This window comes from Bombina bombina, chromosome 2 (assembly GCF_027579735.1).
Source record: "Bombina bombina isolate aBomBom1 chromosome 2, aBomBom1.pri, whole genome shotgun sequence".
NCBI lineage: Eukaryota > Metazoa > Chordata > Amphibia > Anura > Bombinatoridae > Bombina > Bombina bombina.
The window spans coordinates 323,722,759-323,745,017 of NC_069500.1; the positions used below are offsets into that span (position 1 = coordinate 323,722,759).

Sequence of the window (22,259 nt, forward strand, 5' to 3'; positions counted from 1 at the left end):
AGTTAGTACATAAATTTCTATTGGGCTCCACTTTGGCTTTAGCACATATAGCACAGATATCTTCCTCTGAATCAGACATGTTTAACACACTAGCAAATAAACTAGCAACTTGGAAATACTTTTCAAGTAATTTACTATAATATGAAAACGTACTGTGCCTATAAGAAGCACAGAAAAAGTTATGACAGTTGAAAATTGATAAACTGAAAAGTTATAGCATCAAATCTTTGTAAAAAACACACTTTTAGCAAAGGATTGCTCCCATTAGCAAAGAATAACTAACCCTGATAGCAGAAAAAAATACAGAAATAAACGTTTTTTATCACAGTCAACTACAATCTCACAGCTCTGCTGTGAGTGATTACCTCCCTCAAAACAAGTTTTGAAGACCCCTGAGTTCTGTAGAGATGAACCGGATCATGCAGGGAAGACAATAAACTTCTGACTGAATTTTTTGATGCGTAGCAAAAGCGCCAAAAAAAGGCCCCTCCCCCTCATACACAACAGTGAGAGAGATCAGTAAACTGTCATAAATTAAATAAAAACGACTGCCAAGTGGAAAAATAGTGCCCAAAACATTTTTTCACCCAGTACCTCAGAAAATTAAACGATTTTACATGCCAGCAAAAAACGTTTAACATAAATAAATTAAGTGTTATTAAAAAGCCTGTTGCTAGTCCCTGCAAAATAGGCTAAAGTCTTATGCATACAGTATAATTCCAGTGAAGTGCCATTCCCCAGAATACTGAAGTGTAAAATATACATACATGACAGCCTGATACCAGTTGCTGCTACTGCATTTAAGGCTGAGTTTACATTATATCGGTATGGCAGAATTTTCTCATCAATTCCATTGTCAGAAAATAATAAGCTGCTACATACCTCTTGCAGATTAATCTGCCCGCTGTCCCCTGATCTGAAGTTTACCTCTCCTCAGATGGCCGAGAAACAGCAATATGATCTTAACTACGCCGGCTAAAATCATAGAAAAACTCAGGTAGATTCTTCTTCAAATTCTACCAGAGAAGGAATAACACACTCCGGTGCTATTATAAAATAACAAACTTTTGATTGAAGGTATAAAACTAAGTATAATCACCACAGTCCTCTCACACATCCTATCTATTCGTTGGGTGCAAGAGAATGACTGGGGGTGACGTAGAGGGGAGGAGCTATATAGCAGCTCTGCTGGGTGAATCCTCTTGCACTTCCTGTTGGGGAGGAGTTAATATCCCAGAAGTAATGATGACCCGTGGACTGACCACACTTAACAGGAGAAACACTCCTTCATACTCCTCTTTCTCTCATATATTTTAATAAGCTTCTTTTGTTCATGAAATATGGTATGATATGACGCAGTCATAACGTGTCATCATGTTAAACCTGTATGCTGTACTTACTGTCTATAAGACATGTTGTGTGTCTTTCAATAAACAGAATCGTTTTTAGACTCATTGCTGCGTGGTCTGAATTCTATTCTTGTGGATATCCTCATCAAATACAGTCATTTCCAGCTGATAAGATGTGTTCCAGGCCAAGCCCTGACTGACACGGTCCCCCTCTAAAAACAACATCTAACAATTCTGGTGTCAGCTCGTGGGATTTGCACGGGGTAAGTGGATGAGTGTTTTTTACTCTACTTTCCCTCTGTGAATCTGAACCTAAATTTAGTCTTATAATAGGTGTTGGTTATATATCATAAAGGGTTAAGGGGTCCCTGCGGTGGAGGCGCAGGTTTGCGGAGGTTAAAGACCTGCTGGCAGTTGTGATAACCCTTCCAGACAGGTATTGTAGTCATGTCTGGTTTAGCGCGCAAAGAGATTAAAAGTCAGCATCCATTTGATGGAGGTTATCAGTCCCCCGGTCAAGTTGGCATCGCTGAGTTGTGATGAGTGAGTCTCATCAGTGTTGAAGTTGTCCTTATACATTCCTATAGTAAAGTTTTTTGTTACCTATCACTGGATTTGAACTGATATTTGATACTTTGCTTGCATGCTTTTAATTGCTGTGCTGTGCTGTGCTGTTGTGACTGTGCATTTTAGCATTGCTGCTCTTATTTGCATGTAAAATATTGATAATAAATGCGTGTTCGAAAAGGAGAATGTTATTGCATTTTTAATGTCTACAAAGGGGTTAACAGAAGTATTTCAGAAGCAGAGAGACATCCACTCAAGAAAGGGAGGGGGATCATAAAAAACTGTCAGTGAACACAGCTGTGTAAAGAAAAAAAAAACTGTTACAGAAGCTCCGTTGTATGCGTATTTGCAGTAAAAAAAAGAGGATGTTTTTATCCTGTTTGAAATGTGTTTTTATCAATTTGTGGGAAAATGGCCATTTCCTGGAAATTCTGACACTTTAAATTTAGTGGAAAGTTAATCTTATTGTATTTTTATATGTCTTTGGGATGCTATGAAATATATGTTTTCCTGAGAAGGAAGAAAAAAGGGAGTGAATTTCTGGTATGTGAGATGAGATCAACTTGAGTGTGTGTATCGCTGTAAAAATGACCTTGGTGCATTTTTCTTTCTGTTTCTTAGCGGGGAAATCAGACGTTGTACGGAGGTATTTTGTAGTGTTATTTTTTATAACTGTATTTTAAAGTCAACAGCATGTTTTAAGTATGTGTGTTGTTAATAGCAGTTTTAGTTTTAAGTGATAATTGTTGTGTGCAAATAAAAAAAAACTGTCCACCTATTGCGGCATATAAATATATTGTTTTTGCAAGTGAACTAATTAAGGGATTTGTGAATGTGCGGATGATTGAGGACCTTTGGTCATGTTCGGGTAAATGAAAAAGAGTAACGTATTTGCAAGATCTGTGCACGGCATTAGTAGAAAAGATAAACTATGGTTATATGCTGTATATCATTAATATTTATCTAAAAGTATTTGGGTCCGTTTCTGTTGCAAGTAAATTAATATGCAGGTCATGATACAGTAAAGCAGTAGAATTTGTGTGGTAAATAATACAAGCAGCCTAAATCATGGTTAGGGTATACATATGTAATTTACGTGATAAATGGTTAGTCCTTAAAGGGACAGTACACTGTAACATAGTTTTGATATTAAGGTATTTTCAAAGGCTTGTTATACAAGCTAAATAGTTTAAAATGTAGGAGAAGTTGCATTTGTGAGTTTATGTGTATATATGAAGTAAATTGCAATGGGTTGAATTTCAGATAATAAGTATATTTTATTATGTTCCTTATCTTATATTTGTCTGTAAAATCAGAGCTCAGTGCTGAGACAGAGCAATGGAAAATTGTCATTTTATTATTTAAAGGACCAGTTCACTCATGTGAAAGGAGTTCATGAGCAGCAATAGCACTGTATTAGCAGTTTGCAAAGTATATTTTTTGAGACTTTTCTTTGTATTATTCTTTTTAAATCTGCCGTTTAGATAGGAGATATTTACGCAGTGTAACTTAATTCTCTCTGTAATGTAAACTGAATTGATAAACTGCCTGCAATCTTGCTGTTGCGATCTGTGAGACTAGCAGAAAAAAAAGAGGAGAGAAAATATTTAAAGGGATACAGGCAAACTGATATAAAATCTGAGATTTTAAGGAAATATTTACAGAGAAGGCAATGAGGTTTACTGTTAGCCTAACACTAGTATATTTAACTGTGTCAGCAGTTTCAAATAAAGATATTTTTAATTTGGGTAAAATGTCCCTTTAACTAGCCTGCACCCACTGTGAGTGTGTTTTTATGCTGGTTATGCTGTTACAGGGTCAACCAATTAAATTAGGGGAGTATTGTTTTAACTCGTTTACTTATATTTCTTGTTTTGTATGCTCTTGTATTGGCATTATTTTCTGTTGATCATATTAGTTATAAGAAGTCATATAGTTTTGTCTACAGAAAAGCATGCCTTATTGGTATTAGTGCACATTGTGGTTTATGTACTTAACAAAGTAACCCTTTAGATAAGCGTAACTCTAAACCTTGCAGTATTGTAACCTATTGAATGGCCCACTGAGTATAAAAAATATGTTTGCACCTTTATAGTTTAAAGAAAATGCTGCAATATATCAGAATATTTTAGACCCTTCACCCTATGGAACGCAATGAGGATATGTCTCAGCTAGAAGTTTGTATTAATTATACAGAGAAATATTTATTTAGGGAGTAGCATAATTATAGTTTATGAAAGCAAATGTATTTTCTTTTTTATTAATTGGTATGGTATCTGCAATTTGATTTTTGTAGTTCCAGAGGTTTGTCAATGAAAGGAATTATTTTTCAATAAAGATGTGTTTACCTTTAAAAGATTTTGTAGTTTTAAATAATGTTAATAATTTTATTATTTCCTTATACAGGAGTGTGAGAGAATTTAGGTTGCATAAAATAATTAGTAAACTAACAGTGTTTATATCAGATGAGATTGTTGACTATTAGGATCATAGTTGGAGAATTATAAACATTACAGATAGTTGGTTTGCAGAATAAAGCAACACTAGGTTATTGGTTTTAGTAGTTCTAAGAGAAAGTGTAAAGAAATTCATTTTAGAGAAAATATTTTTATTGATTGTTTTATTTTTTAATTTTTGCTACAGGGCAGGCCTTAGCATAAGTTTTAGCATAGCCATTCAGCCTTTTGCTGAAGTCTAGCAGTTTTCACTTGCTTAGTATTCATGAAGTATCATTTAAATTGTATAGAGAAGCTGTAAGTTATTCTCTGTAAAAGTTCAATGTATTTAGTTTGTATTATATATCCACAATGTTTTTTTTTGTTTTAAATGACATAGGATGAGTTAAGCTAAAGGAATTGCGATGCTTACAAAAAAAAGATGAAAGAAGTTTTATTTGGACATAATTGTGATTGTATTGGGGTGTGTACTCATCTTGTGCTGTTTTTGTTTCCTTCTCAGACTCCTTCTGACTAGAGTATCTGCTTGCTATGTTGATCCACTGGCTACCTTGTCTACCCCATGAACAAACCATCAGATTTCCAGCATCTCCCTGCGGAAGAACACTGGATAAGCACCCCTACTACAAATGAACTGTATTAAAGCAAAGTGTCTGAGGAAGGTGGAGCGCTCTAAGAGGACAAAGACTGTTCTTAAAGTGATCGGAGGCCACCTAGAGACAGTTGTGCTGTTACCATGTCATGCTTTACTGTGGAGAAAGAACTGTTGGACATATTGGGGGGTGCTAGCAATGCAGGTGGAGAAATAAAAGATGTAGCGTTGTTTGGGGGTAGATAGGGGGCTGGGTCTTTGTGCAGGTGGACCGGTAGTTTTGGGGATGCTGGAAGGTAGACGAAGCGTATTGGAGAGGCTGCACCTATGTGCAGTGACAAATTGTGCCCTATTAGCCTATAAAATTATACCACGACATGTGAATATCTTTTCTCTATAGTATTCTCACATAGATTCACATTACCGTAGTATTAGACTTATATTGTTGTTAAAGGTTTTCCCCATTTTCTGTACTTTTCTATTTTTGTGTTATTCTGTTAGAATAAAAGGGTGGTATGTTAGGAATTGTTAGCATGACTAGCGCCATCTTGTTCTTCACCGCCATTTTGTCTTAAGCATCCATCTTGTCTAATGAATCTTTTATTATAGCAGTTATTATGTAGTGAGAAATATGCTGATGTTAGTAAGAATTGTATTTGTAATATTGGCCTTGCAAAGATTCCTGGCAAGACGCCCGGAAGTCCGTTATCTAGGTAAGAGGCCCAAATGACCTTGCTCTAAGCTGAAATAGGCGCACAGATGTATCTTTGCTACTGTTATAAGAAACACTCCTTCATACTCTATTTTAATAAGCTTCTTTTGTTCATGAAATATGGTATGATATGACGCAGTCATAATGTGTCATCATGTTAACCCTGTATGCTGTACTTGCTGTCTATAAGCTGGTAGTGAGAAAGATGAGGTGCTGGAGAATTGACCCTGCTAGACTAATGTATTCCCCTCTAAGAAAACAGTGGTTGATATGTAGTGAATGTAGTCCAGCGCTAGATTAGCACGGGTAGAGTATTTAGTTAAATTCTATAATTTGAATATATTGTATTTTGTGATTGGATAAATGTTTAATGTATGTACTGCAATGTTGTTATTATATATTTATTGTAGGTAATCCTAAGTATTTATCAACATTCAGTTAATAAAAAGATATAAACAGGTATATACAACTGATATATATAAACTTGTTGTCTAATGTGAGCTTCTTATCTATAAATAAAAACTAATAAAACATTTGTATAATTAGACAGAAATTTAATAACTTGTTAAAAGCATACATAAAATAAAAAGGGACGTCTCCCTTATAACATCGATTTCATCAGAGAAAACAATTGAATAACTGTAGTATATATTTCCGCTATTTGATAATCAGGTACCTGTTATATAGTGTAACAAATGATAATGTCCAGAGATTGGATTAAAAAAACTTAAAGATCCAAACGAGATGACCTCCCCGCTATTAGATGTTAATATATTTAATGTAGGTGGCGGCGGTGTAGGGGGGTCAGATTAGGGGTTAATAAATTTAATGTAGGTGGCGAAGGGGTCCGGGAGCGGCGGTTTAGGGGTTAAACACTTTATTTAGGTGCGGCGGGGTCCGGGAGCGGCGGTTTAGGGGTTAATACTAGGATAGGTTTATTGCGGTGTGGGCTATGGTGGTTTAGGGGTTAATAATTAGGCTTATTGCGTTGTGGGGGGTTGTCGGTCTAGGGGTTAATACATTTATTATTAGGAGTGAGAGGGGGGATTACGGATATAGGGGTATACGTGTAAGGCTATTTTTGGGAGGCGTGTTAGACAGTTACGGGAGATTTAATATTTTAGTTCGTTTTTTTTAGGCGCCGGCAGTTTCTAAAGTGCCATAAGTCACTGGCAACTCCAGAAATTTGTAGTTACGCTCATTTCCGGACATAGCTAGTTTATCCGACTTACGGCACTTTAGCAACTGCCGGTGCCGTATATGTAATACCCCGATGTGCAAGGTGAAACTACGGGCGGCGCGGGTTCCCTTGCTTGCGCCAAAAACTACGCCATATATCGGATCGCGCCCCAGGTGTGTATTTCCTATTATAAGTTTACAAACCTATATCTGCTTAAGATGATTATAATCATTCCCTGTTACAGTTTCCAATGTTCTGTGCTTGGTATTGTAATGTGTATTAGATATTAGCCAATGGGCTGCAAAGGATTATCACTTGACCATATAAAAAGTCACTCATCAAACTGATACATTGTCCCTGAGCAGTTATCTAAATTTCCTACAGCCCTAAATGTGCCAAACCATAGTCTGTATGATGCTGATGTTTAGGGCCACTGAGGTATATGGGGCATTTTTAATAGAAGCAGCTGAAGCAAAATGTGTACGTTGCCTGTATTTGATAACTTGACCTATTTTAGCATATGTGAATCAATATAATTTAAATACTATTAAAATGTCAGAACTAGTTGATAAATGCTGTGCAAATCCAACTAAACATGATCTTACAAGAGCTATATCCAGACAGTACTAAGATGCTTGTTTGATTATCTATAAAATATAGAAATAACACACCTGTTATTGTTTATACTCTGTCATATTACCTGTGCAGTAATCCACTTTCTACAGGACACCAGGCAAAAATTTCACATGTGGAATATGTATTGTTCAGTCTTACACATTTTCCTGTTTTTATACCTGTGAAACCACATGGTTATAAATGTAAATGTTTGATACCAATACTTGTTAAATGATATAGGGCTAGATTACAAGTGGTGCTCTAACTGTTGCACGCAAGCGATATCGGGTTATTTAGTGCAACGGAAATAGCGCTCAAATTACAAGTTGAAAGTACACTCAATCATGAGAGTGCAATCACATTTTAAGCTTGTTGGGTTGGCCGGACTGAAAACCTCACGTAAAAGGTGGTGCGTTAATAAAAAAAGGGTGCACTAAACACAACATGAATACATTACATTACACTCATAAACACTATGGGGCCTATTTATCAAAGGTCTTGCGGACCTGATCCGACAGTGCGGATCAGGTCCGCAAGACCTCGCTGAATGCGGTGAGCAATACGTTCTCCGCATTTAAAATTGCACCAGCAGCTCCCAAGAGCTGCTGGTGCAATGCTGCCCCCTGCAGACTCGTGGCCAATCGCCAGCAGGGAGGTGTCAATTAACCCGGCGATTCCTGTCAGCCTCATCAGAGCCTCAACACGGGCCCACAAGCTCCATTCGGATCTTGATAAATGGGTCCCTATCTGTTAAAAATTAGTCATAAATATTTATTTTTTTAAAAAGTTATATATGTATGTACATATGTATTTATGTATTTATGTGTTATATTGTATATTTACTGTACATATTTCACATTACAATGTTCTTCACATACAGGAAAATTTTATTTTTATTGTAAATATACAGTGCCCTCCACTAATATTGGCACCCTTGGTAAATATAACCAAAGAAGGCTGTGAAAAATTGTCTTTATTGTTTAACCTTTTACACAAAATACTCAACAATTGCAAACACAACACAGGTTTATCCACACAAAAAATCTTTGTTAAATATATATGTGGCACAAGTATTGGCACCCCTGTGAATTAAAGGGACAGTCTACACTTTAGTCATCTTAACGTCTTACCTTAGAGTAAACAGCAAATAGGAATGGTAAAAATGTTATTTTAAATTGAATATTGTTTCTGGCCAATTTAAAATGGCTTCCAAGCTCCACCCACTGATTACATCACAATCTGGGCTACATCTAGGCTCTCTGCTGAATAGCATTGACAGTCTGTTGAATCCAACTAGTGAGCCTTTTGTGATGTTATCAGTGGGTGGAGCTTGGCAGCCATTTCAAAGTGGCCAGAAACAATATTCATTTTAAAATAACTTTTTTGCCATTCCTGCTGCATGATATAGAAAAGATGCAGGATGCTGTTTGTAGCTTAACCCCTTAGTGACCAGAGCACTTTTCCATTTTCTGTCCGTTTGGGACCAAGGCTATTTTTACATTTTTGCGGTGTTTGTGTTTAGCTGTAATTTTCTTCTTACTCATTTACTGTACCCACACATTATATACCGTTTTTCTCGCCATTAAATGGACTTTCTAAAGATACCATTATTTTCATCATATCTTATAATTTACTATAAAAAAAATGATAAAATATGAGGAAAAATGGAAAAAAACACACTTTTTCTAACTTTGACCCCCAAAATCTGTTACATATCTAAAACCACCAAAAAACACCCATGCTAAATAGTTTCTAAATTTTGTCCTGAGTTTAGAAATACCCAATGTTTACATGTTCTTTGCTTTTTTTGCAAGTTATAGGGCCATAAATACAAGTAGCACTTTGCTATTTCCAAACCATTTTTTTCCAAAATTAGCGCTAGTTACATTAGAACACTGATATCTTTCAGGAATACCTGAATATCCCTTGATATTTATATATTTTTTTTTAGTAGACATCCCTAAGTATTGATCTAGGCCAATTTTGGTATATTTCATGCCACCATTTCACCGCCAAATGCGATCAAATACAAAAAATTGTTCACTTTTTCACAAATTTTTTCACAAACTTTAGGTTTCTCACTGAAATTATTTACAAACAACTTGTGCAATTATGGCATAAATGGTTGTAAATTCTTCTCTGGGATCCCCTTTGTTCAGAAATAGCACACATATATGGCTTTGGCGTTGCTTTTTGGTAATTAGAAGGCCGCTAAATGCCACTGCGCACCACAAGTGTATCATGCCCAGCAGTTAAGGGGTTAATTAGGGAGCTTTTAGGGAGCTTGTAGGGTTAATTTTAGCTTTAGTGTAGTGTAGTAGACAACCCCAAGTATTGATCTAGGCACATTTTGGTATATTTCATGCCACCATTTCACCGCCAAATGCGATCAAATTAAAAAAAACGTAAAATTTTTCACAATTTTAGGTTTCTCACTGAAATCATTTACAAACAGCTTGTGCAATTATGGCACAAATGGTTGTAAATGCTTGTCTGGGATCCCCTTTGTTCAGAAATAGCAGACATATATGACTTTGGCGTTGCTTTCTGGTAATTAGAAGGCCACTAAATCCTGTTGCGCCTCACACGTGTATTATGGCTAGCAGTGAAAGGGTTAATTAGGGAGTTTGTAGTGAGCTTGCAGGGTTAATTTTAGCTTTAGTGTAGAGATCAGCCTCCCATCTGACACATCCCACCCCCTGATCCCTCCCAAACAGCTCCCTTCCCTCCCCCACCCCACAATTGTCCCCGCCATCTTAAGTACTGGCAGAAAGTCTGCCAGTACTAAAATAAAAGGGTTTTAAAAAAAAAATGAATTTTTTTTAGCATATTTACATATGCTACTGTGTAGGATCCCCCCCTTAGCCCCCAACCTCCCTGATCCCCCCCAAAACCGCTCTCTAACCCTCCCCTCTGCCTTATTGGGGGCCATCTTGGGTACTGGCAGCTGTCTGCCAGTACCCAGTTTACAATAAAAAGTGTTTTTTTTTTCCTTTGTTTTTTTTTTTCTGTAGTGTAGCTTCCCCCCCCCACCCCCCACAGACAAACCCCCACCACCTTGCTGATTATTTTCATTTTCGATTTTTTTATCTTTTTATTGATATAATATTGGGCAGTGTAGCTTTTCCCACCCGCTCCCTCCCCGTGCACGCGCCCGCCCCCACCCTCCCGTGCACGCGCGCGCGCGCCCGTGCGCGCCCCCAGCCACCCCCGCCCACGATCCCGCCCCCCTTCACTTCCACAGGGCCATCGATGGCCGCCACCCGCCTCCCGGTCCGGCTCCCACCCACCAACACAGGGAGCAACCGATCTCCGGTGCAGAGAGGGCCACAGAGTGGCTCTCTCTGCACCGGATGGCTTAAAAATGTTATTGCAGGATGCCTCGATATCGAGGCATCACTGCAATAACCGGAAAGCAGCTGGAAGCGAGCAGGATCGCTTCCAGCTGCTTTCCACACTGAGGACGTGCAGGGTACGTTCTCAGGCATTAACTGCCTTTTTTCTGAGGACGTACCCTGCACGTCCTCAGTCGTTAAGGGGTTAATCTAAGGTAAGACTTTAAGATGACTAAGGTATAGATTGTCCCTTTAATATGAGAAAAATATATTTGAAGTATATTCCCATTGATATTTTACATTTTCTAGTACAGGGGTCAGCAACCTTGGACCCCAGATGTTTTAGAACTAAATTTCCCATGATGCTCAGACAGCCTAAAGAGGGTCTCAGCATCATGGAAAATGTAGTTCCAAAACATCTGGGGGCCCAAGGTTGCTGACCCCTGTTTTAGTACACCTGGGTACTAGGAACAGGAAATTGTTCAACAGGACTTCCTGTTTCACAGGGGTATAAATATGAGGTAACACATAGGCTAAATTCCCTAAGTCATTCATCACAATGGGTAAGACCAAAGGTTATAGCTGTGATGTGCAGCAAAATGTTGTTGATTTTCACAAAATGGGAAGTGGCTATAAGAAAATAACAAAAGCATTGCAAATGCCCATTTCCACCATCAGAGTAATAATTCAGAAGCTCCAGTCAACTGGAAATGTTATGAATCAACCTGGAAGAGAATGAGTGTCTATAGTGTGTCAACAAACTGTGAAGAGGATGGTTCGAGTGGCCAAAATATCTCCAAGGATCATAGCTGGAGAATTGCATAAGTTAGTTGCGTATTGGGGTCAGAAAGTCTCCAAAAATACAATCCAATGTAACCTTCATCACCACAAGTTGTTTGGAAGGGTTTCAAGAAAAAGCCCTATTGTCATCCAAAAACAAACTCAAGCGTCTTCAGTTTGCCAAACACTACTGGAACTTCAAATGGGATTTGGTTCTATGGTCAGATGAAAACAAAATAGAGCTTATGGAACTCACAGACAGGTAGCCATATGGAAAAGTACCTCATGCCCACAGTTAAATATGGTGGTGGCTCTTAAATATTTTGAGGCTGTTTTTCTGCTAAAGGACTTGGGCATTTTGTTAGGATATATGACATCATGGACATCAACAGATATTAAATGAAAACCTGTCTGCCTCAGCAAGAATGCGTATTCCACCTATAATCAACCCGCCATCAATCAAGCAATCACCTCAAATTCTGTCTTGGTCATCCCAAGTCACCACTTAGACTAAATGATCAGATAGGAGCAGGAACCAAGACTCTTTATGCATTCAAATGTTAACTAATTTTTTTATTTTTTTTATTTCTCTATATATAGCACTGAAAAACATAATTTATACTTACCTGATAAATTTATTTCTCTTGTGGTGTATCCAGTCCACGGATCATCCATTACTTGTGGGATATTCTCCTTCCCAACAGGAAGTTGCAAGAGGATCACCTACAGCAGAGCTGCTATATAGCTCCTCCCCTAACTGCCATATCCAGTCATTCGACCGAAACAAGCCGAGAAAGGAGAAACCATAGGGTGCAGTGGTGACTGTAGTTTAAATTAAAATTTAGACCTGCCTTAAAAAGACAGGGCGGGCCGTGGACTGGATACACCACAAGAGAAATAAATTTATCACGTAAGCATAAATTATGTTTTCTCTTGTAAGGTGTATCCAGTCCACGGATCATCCATTACTTGTGGGATACCAATACCAAAGCTAAAGTACACGGATGAAGGGAGGGACAAGGCAGGCTTAAATGGAAGGAACCACTGCCCCACTGCCTGTAGAACCTTTCTCCCAAAAATAGCCTCCGAAGAAGCAAAAGTATCAAATTTGTAAAATTTTGAAAAGGTATGAAGCGAAGACCAAGTCGCCGCCTTGCAAATCTGTTCAACAGAAGCCTCATTTTTAAAGGCCCAGGTGGAAGCCACAGCTCTAGTAGAATGAGCTGTAATCCTTTCAGGGGGCTGCTGTCCAGCAGTCTCATAGGCTAAGCGTATTACGCTCCGAAGCCAAAAAGAAAGAGAGGTTGCCGAAGCTTTTTGACCTCTCCTCTGTCCAGAGTAAAAAGCAAACAGTGTAGATGTTTGGCGAAAATCTTTAGTAGCTTGTAAGTAAAACTTTAAAGCATGGACCACGTCCAGATTATGTAAAAGGCGTTCCTTCTTTGAAGAAGGATTAGGACACAATGATGGAACAACAATCTCTTGATTGATATTCTTGTTAGAAACTACCTTAGGTAAAAACCCAGATTTTGTACGCAGAACTACTTTATCTAAATGGAAAATCAGATAAGGAGAATCACATTGTAAGGCAGATAACTCAGAGACTCTCCGAGCCGAGGAAATAGCCATCAAAAACAGAACTTTCCAAGATAAAAGTTTGATATCAATGGAATGAAGGGGTTCAAACGGAACCCCTTGAAGAACTTTAAGAACCAAGTTTAAGCTCCATGAGGGAGCAACAGGTTTAAACACAGGCTTAATTCTAACCAAAGCCTGACAAAAAGCTTGAACGTCTGGAACTTCTGCCAGACGCTTGTGCAAAAGAATAGACAGAGCAGAAATCTGTCCCTTTAAAGAACTTGCTGATAATCCTTTTTCCAAACCCTCTTGGAGAAAGGACAATATCCTAGGAATCCTAACCTTACTCCATGAGTAACCCTTGGATTCACACCAATAAAGGTATTTATGCCATATCTTATGGTAGATTTTCCTGGAGACAGGCTTTCGTGCCTGTATAAGGGTATCAATGACTGAAAGGACCTTGTAGTAGAAGGTCTTGTCTCAGAGGCAGGGTCCATGGTGGAAAGGATGACATGTCCACTAGGTCTGCATACCAGGTCCTGCGTGGCCACGCAGGCGCTATCAAGATCACTGATGCTCTCTCCTGTTTGATTTTGGCAATTAGTCGAGGGAGCAGAGGAAACGGTGGAAACACATAAGCCAGGTTGAAGAACCAAGGCGCTGCTAGAGCATCTATCAGTGCCGCTTCTGGGTCCCTGGACCTGGATCCGTAACAAGGAAGCTTGGCGTTCTGGCGAGATGCCATGAGATCCAGTTCTGGTTTGCACCAATTGAGCAAACACCTCCAGATGGAGTTCCCACTCCCTCGGATGAAAAGTCTGACGACTTAGAAAATCCGCCTCCCAGTTCTCTACACCTGGGATATGGATTGCTGATAGGTGGCAAGAGTGAGTCTCTACCCAGCGAATTATCTTGGAGACTTCTAACATCGCTAGGGAACTCCTGGTTCCCCCTTGATGGTTGATGTAAGCCACAGTCGTGATGTTGTCCGACTGAAATCTGATGAACCTCAGGGTTGCTAACTGAGGCCAAGCTAGAAGAGCATTGCATATTGCTCTTAACTCCAGAATATTTATTGGGAGGAGTTTCTCCTCCTGAATCCACGATCCCTGAGCCTTCAGGGAATTCCAGACTGCACACCAACCTAGAAGGCTGGCATCTGTTGTTACAATTGTCCAATCTGGCCTGCGAAAGGTCATACCTTTGGACTGATGGACCCGAGATAGCCACCAGAGAAGAGAATCTCTGGTCTCTTGATCCAGATTTAGCAGAGGGGACAAATCTGTGTAATCCCCATTCCACTGACTGAGCATGCATAGTTGCAGTGGTCTGAGATGTTGTCGCGCAAATGGCACTATGTCCATCGCCGCTACCATCAAGCCGATTACTTCCATACACTGAGCCACCGAAGGGTGCGGAATAAGAATGAAGAACACGGCAAGATTTTAGAAGCTTTGATAACCTAGATTCTGTCAGGTAAATCTTCATTTTTACAGAATCTATCAGAGTCCCTAGGAAGGAGACTCTTGTGAGTGGGGATAGAGAACTCTTTTCCTCATTCACCTTCCACCCATGTGACCTGAGAAATGCCAGAACTATGTCCGTATGTGACTTGGCAATCTGAAAGCTTGACGCCTATATCAGGATGTCGTCCAGATAAGGGGCCACTGATATACCTTGCGGTCTTAGGACCGCCAGAAGTGATCCCAGAACCTTTTTAAAGATTCTCAGAGCTGTAGCTAACCCGAAGGGAAGAGCCACAAATTGGTAATGCCTGTCCAGAAAGACAAACCTTAGGAACCGATGATGATCTTTGTGAATCGGTATGTGAAGGTAAGCATCCTTCAAATCCACTGTGGTCATGTACTGACTCTCCTGGATCATAGGTAGGATGGTCCGAATAGTTTCCATTTTGAACAATGGAACTCTGAGGAATTTGTTTAAGATCTTTAGATCCAAAATGGGTCTGAAGGTTCCCTCTTTTTTGGGAACCACAAACAGATTTGAATAAAAACCCTGTCCCTGTTCCGACTGTGGAACTGGACAGATCACTCCCATAACTAGGAGGTCTTGCACACAGCATAAGAATGCCTCTTTCTTTATCTGGTTTACAGATAATCTCGAAAGGTGAAATCTCCCTTGTGGAGGGGAAGCTTTGAAGTCCAGAAAATATCCCTGAGATATGATCTCCAACGCCCAGGGATCCTGAACATCTCTTGCCCACGCCTGGGCGAAGAGAGAAAGTCTGCCCCCTACTAGATCCGTTACCGGATAGGGGGCCGTTCCTTCATGCTGTCTTAGAGGCAGCAGCAGGCTTTCTGGCCTGCTTGCCTTTCTTCCAGGACTGGTTAGGTTTCCAGCCCGGCTTGGATTGAGCAAAAGTTCCCTCTTGTCTTGTAGCAGAGGAAGTTGATGCTGCACCTGCCATGAAGTTTCAAAAGGCACGAAAATTAGACTGTTTGGCCTTTGATTTGGCCCTGTCTTGAGGAAGGGTATGACCCTTACCTCCAGTAATGTCAGCAATAATTTCCTTCAAACCAGGCCCGAATAGGGTCTGCCCCTTGAAGGGAATGTTAAGTAATTTAGACTTTGAAGTCACGTCAGCTAACCAAGATTTAAGCCATAGCGCCCTACGCGCCTGGATGGCGAATCCAGAATTCTTAGCCGTTAGTTTAGTCAAATGAACAATGGCATCAGAAACAAAAGAATTAGCTAGCTTAAGTGTTCTAAGCTTGTCAAGTATTTCAAGTAGCTGTCTGAAAGGCCTCTTCCAGAGACTCAAACCAGAACGCCGCAGCAGCAGTGACAGGCGCAATGCATGCAAGGGGCTGCAGGATAAAACCTTGTTGAATAAACATTTTCTTAAGGTAACCTTCTAATTTTTTATCCATTGGATCTAAAAAAGCACAACTGTCCTCGACAGGGATAGTGGTACGCTTTGCTAAAGTAGAAACTGCTCCCTCCACCTTAGGGACCATCTGCCATGAGACCCGTGTGGTGGCGTCTATTGGAAACATTTTTCTAAAAATAGGAGGGGGGGAAAACGGCACACCGGGTCTATCCCACTCCTTATTAATGATTTCTGTAAACCTTTTAGGTATTGGAAAAACATCAGTACACACCGGCACTGCATAGTATTTATCCAGTCTACACAATTTCTCTGGTACTGCAATTGTGTCACAGTCATTCAGAGCAGCTAACACCTCCCCAAGCAATACACGGAGGTTCTCAAGCTTAAATTTAAAAGTAGAAATATCTGAATCAGGTTTCCCCGAATCAGAAATGTCCCCCACAGACTGAAGCTCTCCTTCCTCAGCTTCTGCATATTGTGACGCAGTATCAGACATGGGCCTTAAGGCATCTGCGCGCTCTGTACTACGTCTAACCCCAGAGCTTTTGCGCTTTCCTCTGAATTCCGGCAGTCTGGCTAATACCACTGACAGGGTATTATCCATGATTGCCGCCATGTCCTGCAAAGTAATCGCTATGGGCGTCTTTGATGTACTTGGCGCCATTTTAGCGGGAGTCCCTTGAGCGGGAGTCAAAGGGTCTGACACGTGAGGAGAGTTAGTCGGCATAACTTCCCCCTCACCACAATCCTCTGGTGATAAATTTTTTAAAGATAAAAGCACCATGGCTTTTAAACATAATGAACAAGGAGTTTCCTCTATGTCAGACATGTTTATACAGACTAGCAATGAGACTAGCAAGCTTGGAAAACACTTTACATCAAGTTAAACAAGTAATATAAAAAACGTTACTGTGCCTTTAAGAGAAACAAATTTTGCTAAAATTTGAAATAACAGTGAAAAAAGGCAGTTAAACTATCAAAATTTTTACAGTGTATGTAACAAGTTAGCAGAGCATTGCACCCACTTGCAAATGGATGATTAACCCCTTAATACAAAAAACGGATTAACAAATTGAAAAAAAAAAGTTTTTTAAACAGTCACAACAACTGCCACAGCACCACTGTGGCTTTACCTTCCTCAATATATGACTTTTGAAGCCTTTTGAGACTTCAGAGATGTCCTAAAGCATGCAGGGGACTGCTGAGGGAAGCTGAATGTCTCTGTCTGTAATTTTAACTGCGCAAAAAAGCGCTAAAATAGGCCCCTACCACTCATATTACAACAGTGGAAAGCCTCAGGAAACTGTTTCTAGGCAAAAATCAAGCCAGCCATGTGGAAAAAACTAGGCCCGAATAAGTTTTATCACCAAAGCATATATAAAAACGATTAAACATGCCAGCAAACATTTTATATCGCACATTAATCAGAGTATATACCTCTGATAGCAAGCCTGATACTAGTCGCTATTAAATCACTGTATTTAGGCTTAATCCGGTATCAGCAGCTTTTTTCTAACAAATTCCATTCCTAGAAAAACTTAACCTGCACATACCTTATTGCAGGATAACCTGCATGCCATTCTCCCTCTGAAGTTACCTCACTCCTCAGACATATGTGAGAACAGCAGTGGATCTTAGTTACTTCTGCTAATATCATAGAAAAACGCAGGCAGATTCTTCTTCTAAATGCTGCCTGAGATAAAATAGTACAACTCCGGTACCATTTAAAAACAATAAACTTTTGATTGAAGCAAAAACTAACTATATTATACCACTTTCCTCTTACTACCTCCAGCTATGTTGAGAGCTTGCAAGAGAATGACTGGATATGGCAGTTAGGGGAGGAGCTATATAGCAGCTCTGCTGTGGGTGATCCTCTTGCAACTTCCTGTTGGGAATGAGATTATCCCACAAGTAATGGATGATCCGTGGGCTGGATACACCTTACAAGAGAAAGTATGTTGGCGGTAATCTGTAAATATAGTATAATACTAATAAAAGCAAATGTAAATATAACTTTAGTTACAGATACAATAGTATAAATACAATACAACATTTTATATGCCTGCATAAAATGTCTTTCCTTATAAAAACAAAACAAAATGATTCATACATTTTTGGCTAACTGCTAACTCTTTTTCTCCTCTATATAAGGAAACATATTTTGTTACTGTGGCTGCACATTTTGTTATTACTGCCATTCTCTGATCAGTAATGTGGGACTTCACATGCATAGAAAAACAATTGAACTCTGTGTAAAAAAAACCATAAATTATGCTTACCTGATAATTTCATTTTCTTCTGAAGATTCCACAGCTGCATTCATTACTTTTGGGAAATACAGAACCTGGCCACCAGGAGGAGGCAAAGAAACCCCAGCCAAAAGCTTAAATACCTCCCCCACTTCCCTCATCCCCCAGTCATTCTGCCGAGGGAACAAAGGGAACAAGGGACAGTAGGAAAAATATCAGGGTGAAAAAAAGGTGCCAGAAGAACAAAAAATCACAGCCGCCTCAAAGATAAAAACACGGGCGAGAGCTGAGGACTCTTCCCTTTCCCTTCAGAAGAAAATGAAACTATCAGGTAAGCATAATTTATATTTTTCTTCTTAAAAGGGAAGAGTCCACAGCTACATTCATTACTTTTGGGCACCACAGCCAGATTACTCGACACCCGAAAAAAGTATAGACGACACGGGTGAAAACCCGAAACCCAGTGAACTGCACATTAGTTACACTGCCGGCAAAGCCAAACTAAACCACTCAATCCCAGAGTCCATCAAGCCCAAACAACCTCAGAGGAGTCAGCCCCACGGATCACGACTCCCATGAAGGTACCCGGCCAAGACAAGGACCGCTATCTGCCCCCAAAAAGGAGAACAGAATCTCATGAAAAATCCAAAAGATCATTCCACTTTTCAGAACATAGAACAACCCATAGTTGTTGTACAATAGCAACGCTCAGGGAGATGAACTCCCTAGAAACACAAGGACAGAAGAGAGATCCATACACAGGGAAACATGTCCCAAAAAGGACTTGAGGAACACCCTCATATCCCTGACCCTGTACAGAACCCAAAGGTACTCCAGAAAAACCATGAGTTCCCTGTTGCCTCATATTAAATCTAGATATGCAAGCAAGACAGCAGAGACAGCAGAAACAGGATAACTATCCCAGCAACTAGTAAAGAGTTCTCCAAAAAGAACATCAACTGCTGAACAGGACCTCCAAATGACCAGCTTCCAGGTAGAAAGCTGACTCACCGTTGCTAAACCCAAACACCAAAGGTGTTTCAAAGCTTGCTAACACCCAGTCAAAGTGCAATTAGCTGTAGCTGGTTACACCCTCAAAGTGCAATAGCTGTAGCTGGATTCAACTGCAAACCTTCCAAGGACTCACAGACCCCTGAATATCGGCTCCAAGGAGCGACCCCTCCCAGTACCGAATGCCAGTGGAAAAGAGGAGGATATCCAAGACCTCCCACAAAGGAGAGAACCGACTCTAAAGAAAAATGGTCAACCCTGTATAGAGTAACCGACCCCAATCTTCCCTCTAGGATAATGGTCCTAGCCGAAAGGCTAGACAAGACCAAAGACAAGAATCCCAGACTTCCAGAAGAGAAAGGAAGGGTCAACGTAGGAACAAAACCCCCGGTTAGACCGCTGACCGTTACTATAAACGGTATGCTACCATAAGTCAGGATAGACATTGTGCTAGGGTGCGAAACCCCCTACACGGCTGTCTTCTTAAAAAACAGGGAACACTTCCCAAGGGAAGAAGGCCCTAAGACCCTCAGCATCCATATATCAGAATCCAACATATAGCAGGAGCCCTATAGGGATCAAACCCTCAGCCTCCCGCTGCAGGAACGGAGGAAGCAGTAACTACATTGCAACTCTTCTTCCAGGATTCTGAAACGCAAGAAGGGAAAAAACCCTTACAAGGCAAGACACCAAGGACCCACAGACCACTCCAAATGTTAAGGTAACTCCGAACCTGGAGAACCCTACTCCCGCTCTAGAAGAGAAAGGATTAAACAATGGAACCACCCTACCATAGAGGCGAGATCCCTCGGCCATATCGCCAACCCAGGTGGAGATACCTGGAGACTACAGGAACAACGTAAATGCACCAGAAGACCAGTAGGGGACCGTCAGAGGGACCTAAAGCCTAAGTCACAAACAGATAGGCATCTCTCACAGAGCCCCAGCCTCTATGGAGAGAGGCCCGTGGGACCACAAACATCTAGAGTAAGATCGAACCCTCCACATCCATCCAAGGAGAGACACGGACCTAGGTCATGGTCATCGAAAAAGGAATCAATCGAAGATCCAACTTCCAGAGAAACCCTAAGCTGCCTCTTACAAGGAGGAATGCACCTCTAAAGTCTGTAGACTTAGCTATCTAGCAATAGCCTCAAACCCAAAAGTCACAAGGACTTCCTTAACGGTCTAAGATTCAGCACCCAGGGCACTTGGATCACAAAGAAATCTCGAAGGCAAGCGTTAATACATGCGCTACACACAGGCAAGGTAGCAACAACACCCAAAGGTAAATGAGCACTATGTACCCTGCTCGCCATCCCAGAGAATCGTACTTAAGACACCGCCCATGAAGCCCCTAACGGAGCATCGAGGATAAATGGTCAACTACCTGACCCCAGAAGGGTGACCCTCTGTAACCGGCCTTGCCTCTTCACTGACAAGCCCCAAGGCTAGAGATGCAAAGAGGACGGAAAGACACCCGAACGTCGAGACACTGGTCAGACTAAGGGTAATGGAAGAGACAACAGTCAGAGATTATTGAAGTATCTTTTTTCCAAAAATCTTCTTTAAGCAGGCAAAAGAAGGCAGGGAACCCCTGCACACCAACTCTTAGATTAACACAACTCTGAGCAGAGAAAGAACATGCCCGCGCATCCAGACTATATGATCCACCCAAGACGCGAAGGAAGGAACTTCACCAATAAAATGCTTAATAGGCTAAAGAGTCAGCGTCTGGAAGAACCGTGAGTGAAAATGCAAATCATTAATCACTCGGCACACCCGACCACATGGGTCACACACATCTCCCAACATCCAAAGAATGGAATGACGGATCTGAGTCCCTGGGGACCTGAGAACCATGATGACATCTGCAAAAACAGATCTGAATCCCAGATGAGAAGACCAAACAACCAACCGAGATTGCACTCATAACCTCCGTTCGGAGGGGTTGTATTGAAACAACAGGCCTCATACTTCAGTAGGATCCAAACCCGAAGTCCATACAATAGGCCGTGACATTCAAAATCCAGCAGGATTAATCAGCACCACGAGGGTGACATGAACCCTGGAACAGTCGAAAAAGTATCCGACCAGTACCTGCCTGGTATAAGGACACTCTAGAACTGCCCAAGGTCCAAGAAAATTCATCCAGAAGGATCAAATTCAAAACATAATTCTATTATTCAACAAATGCGCAACTTCCGAGGAAGTGCCCACACAACCTAAATCGCAAGTATTGGTTCCAGAGAAGAACGTTCATAAAAACTAAAATCTACAGGCATGAGTTTAAGAAAAAACAAATTAAAACACATCCAATCCGGATCAAAAAAAGATGAAGGCAGCACCCATTGGGTGAATGCCCAAGGTGAATGAAGATGACAATGGGACCAGCCAATTAAAAGCCCCATTCACCCAAGCTCAGAACTGAACCCGAAAAACATAAAGAAAAATAAAAAAACGGCTACGTTAAGGAGATTGGCTTCATCCCTAAAGTCGTATCCATTTTGCCATCCAGCTTCTAAGGCCTCGGATCCCTCGGCCCGCTAGGACTGGGATCCTCCAACATTGCTAAAACACGTCTTAAAACAACACGAAGGCGAGCCAGCCTATAACGTCATCACTCTGAGATAGGGGCCCTGAGATAGGGGCCCCAGAAACCTCAGGGGCCAACGCTTCCCCAGAAGGCCGAACTGAATCGGGCGATCCCACGCTCGACGGGCCCTGGTTAACGGAACATGGACAGTATCTTAGAAATACCTCACTTGGGAGATATAAATGATTCAGCGCCATAGAAATGGCCATGCAGAAACATGCCGTAACCTCTGAAGGAAACAAGCCACCCTCCGGAGAGGGAGTAAAGGCCATAGGGACACTGCTTGCATAGCCTGGAAATGGACTGGGGCGCTCGCTTCACAGGTCATGAAAACCTCGGACACATCACGCATTATAAGCTCCCTGCTTCGGGAAAAGAGAGT

General features: G+C 40.7%; 1 protein-coding gene across 1 annotated transcript in view; it reads right to left on the minus strand.

Moving 5' to 3' along the window:
- The window catches only part of LOC128646936 (P2X purinoceptor 6-like), a 314,143-nt gene that overhangs the window by 202,438 nt on the left and 89,446 nt on the right, over positions 1 to 22,259 (minus strand). The window contains exon 5 of the mRNA XM_053699746.1: positions 7,557 to 7,650. Within this exon, the coding sequence (XP_053555721.1) occupies positions 7,557 to 7,650 (94 nt within the window). The remainder of the gene's footprint in view (positions 1 to 7,556; positions 7,651 to 22,259) is intronic.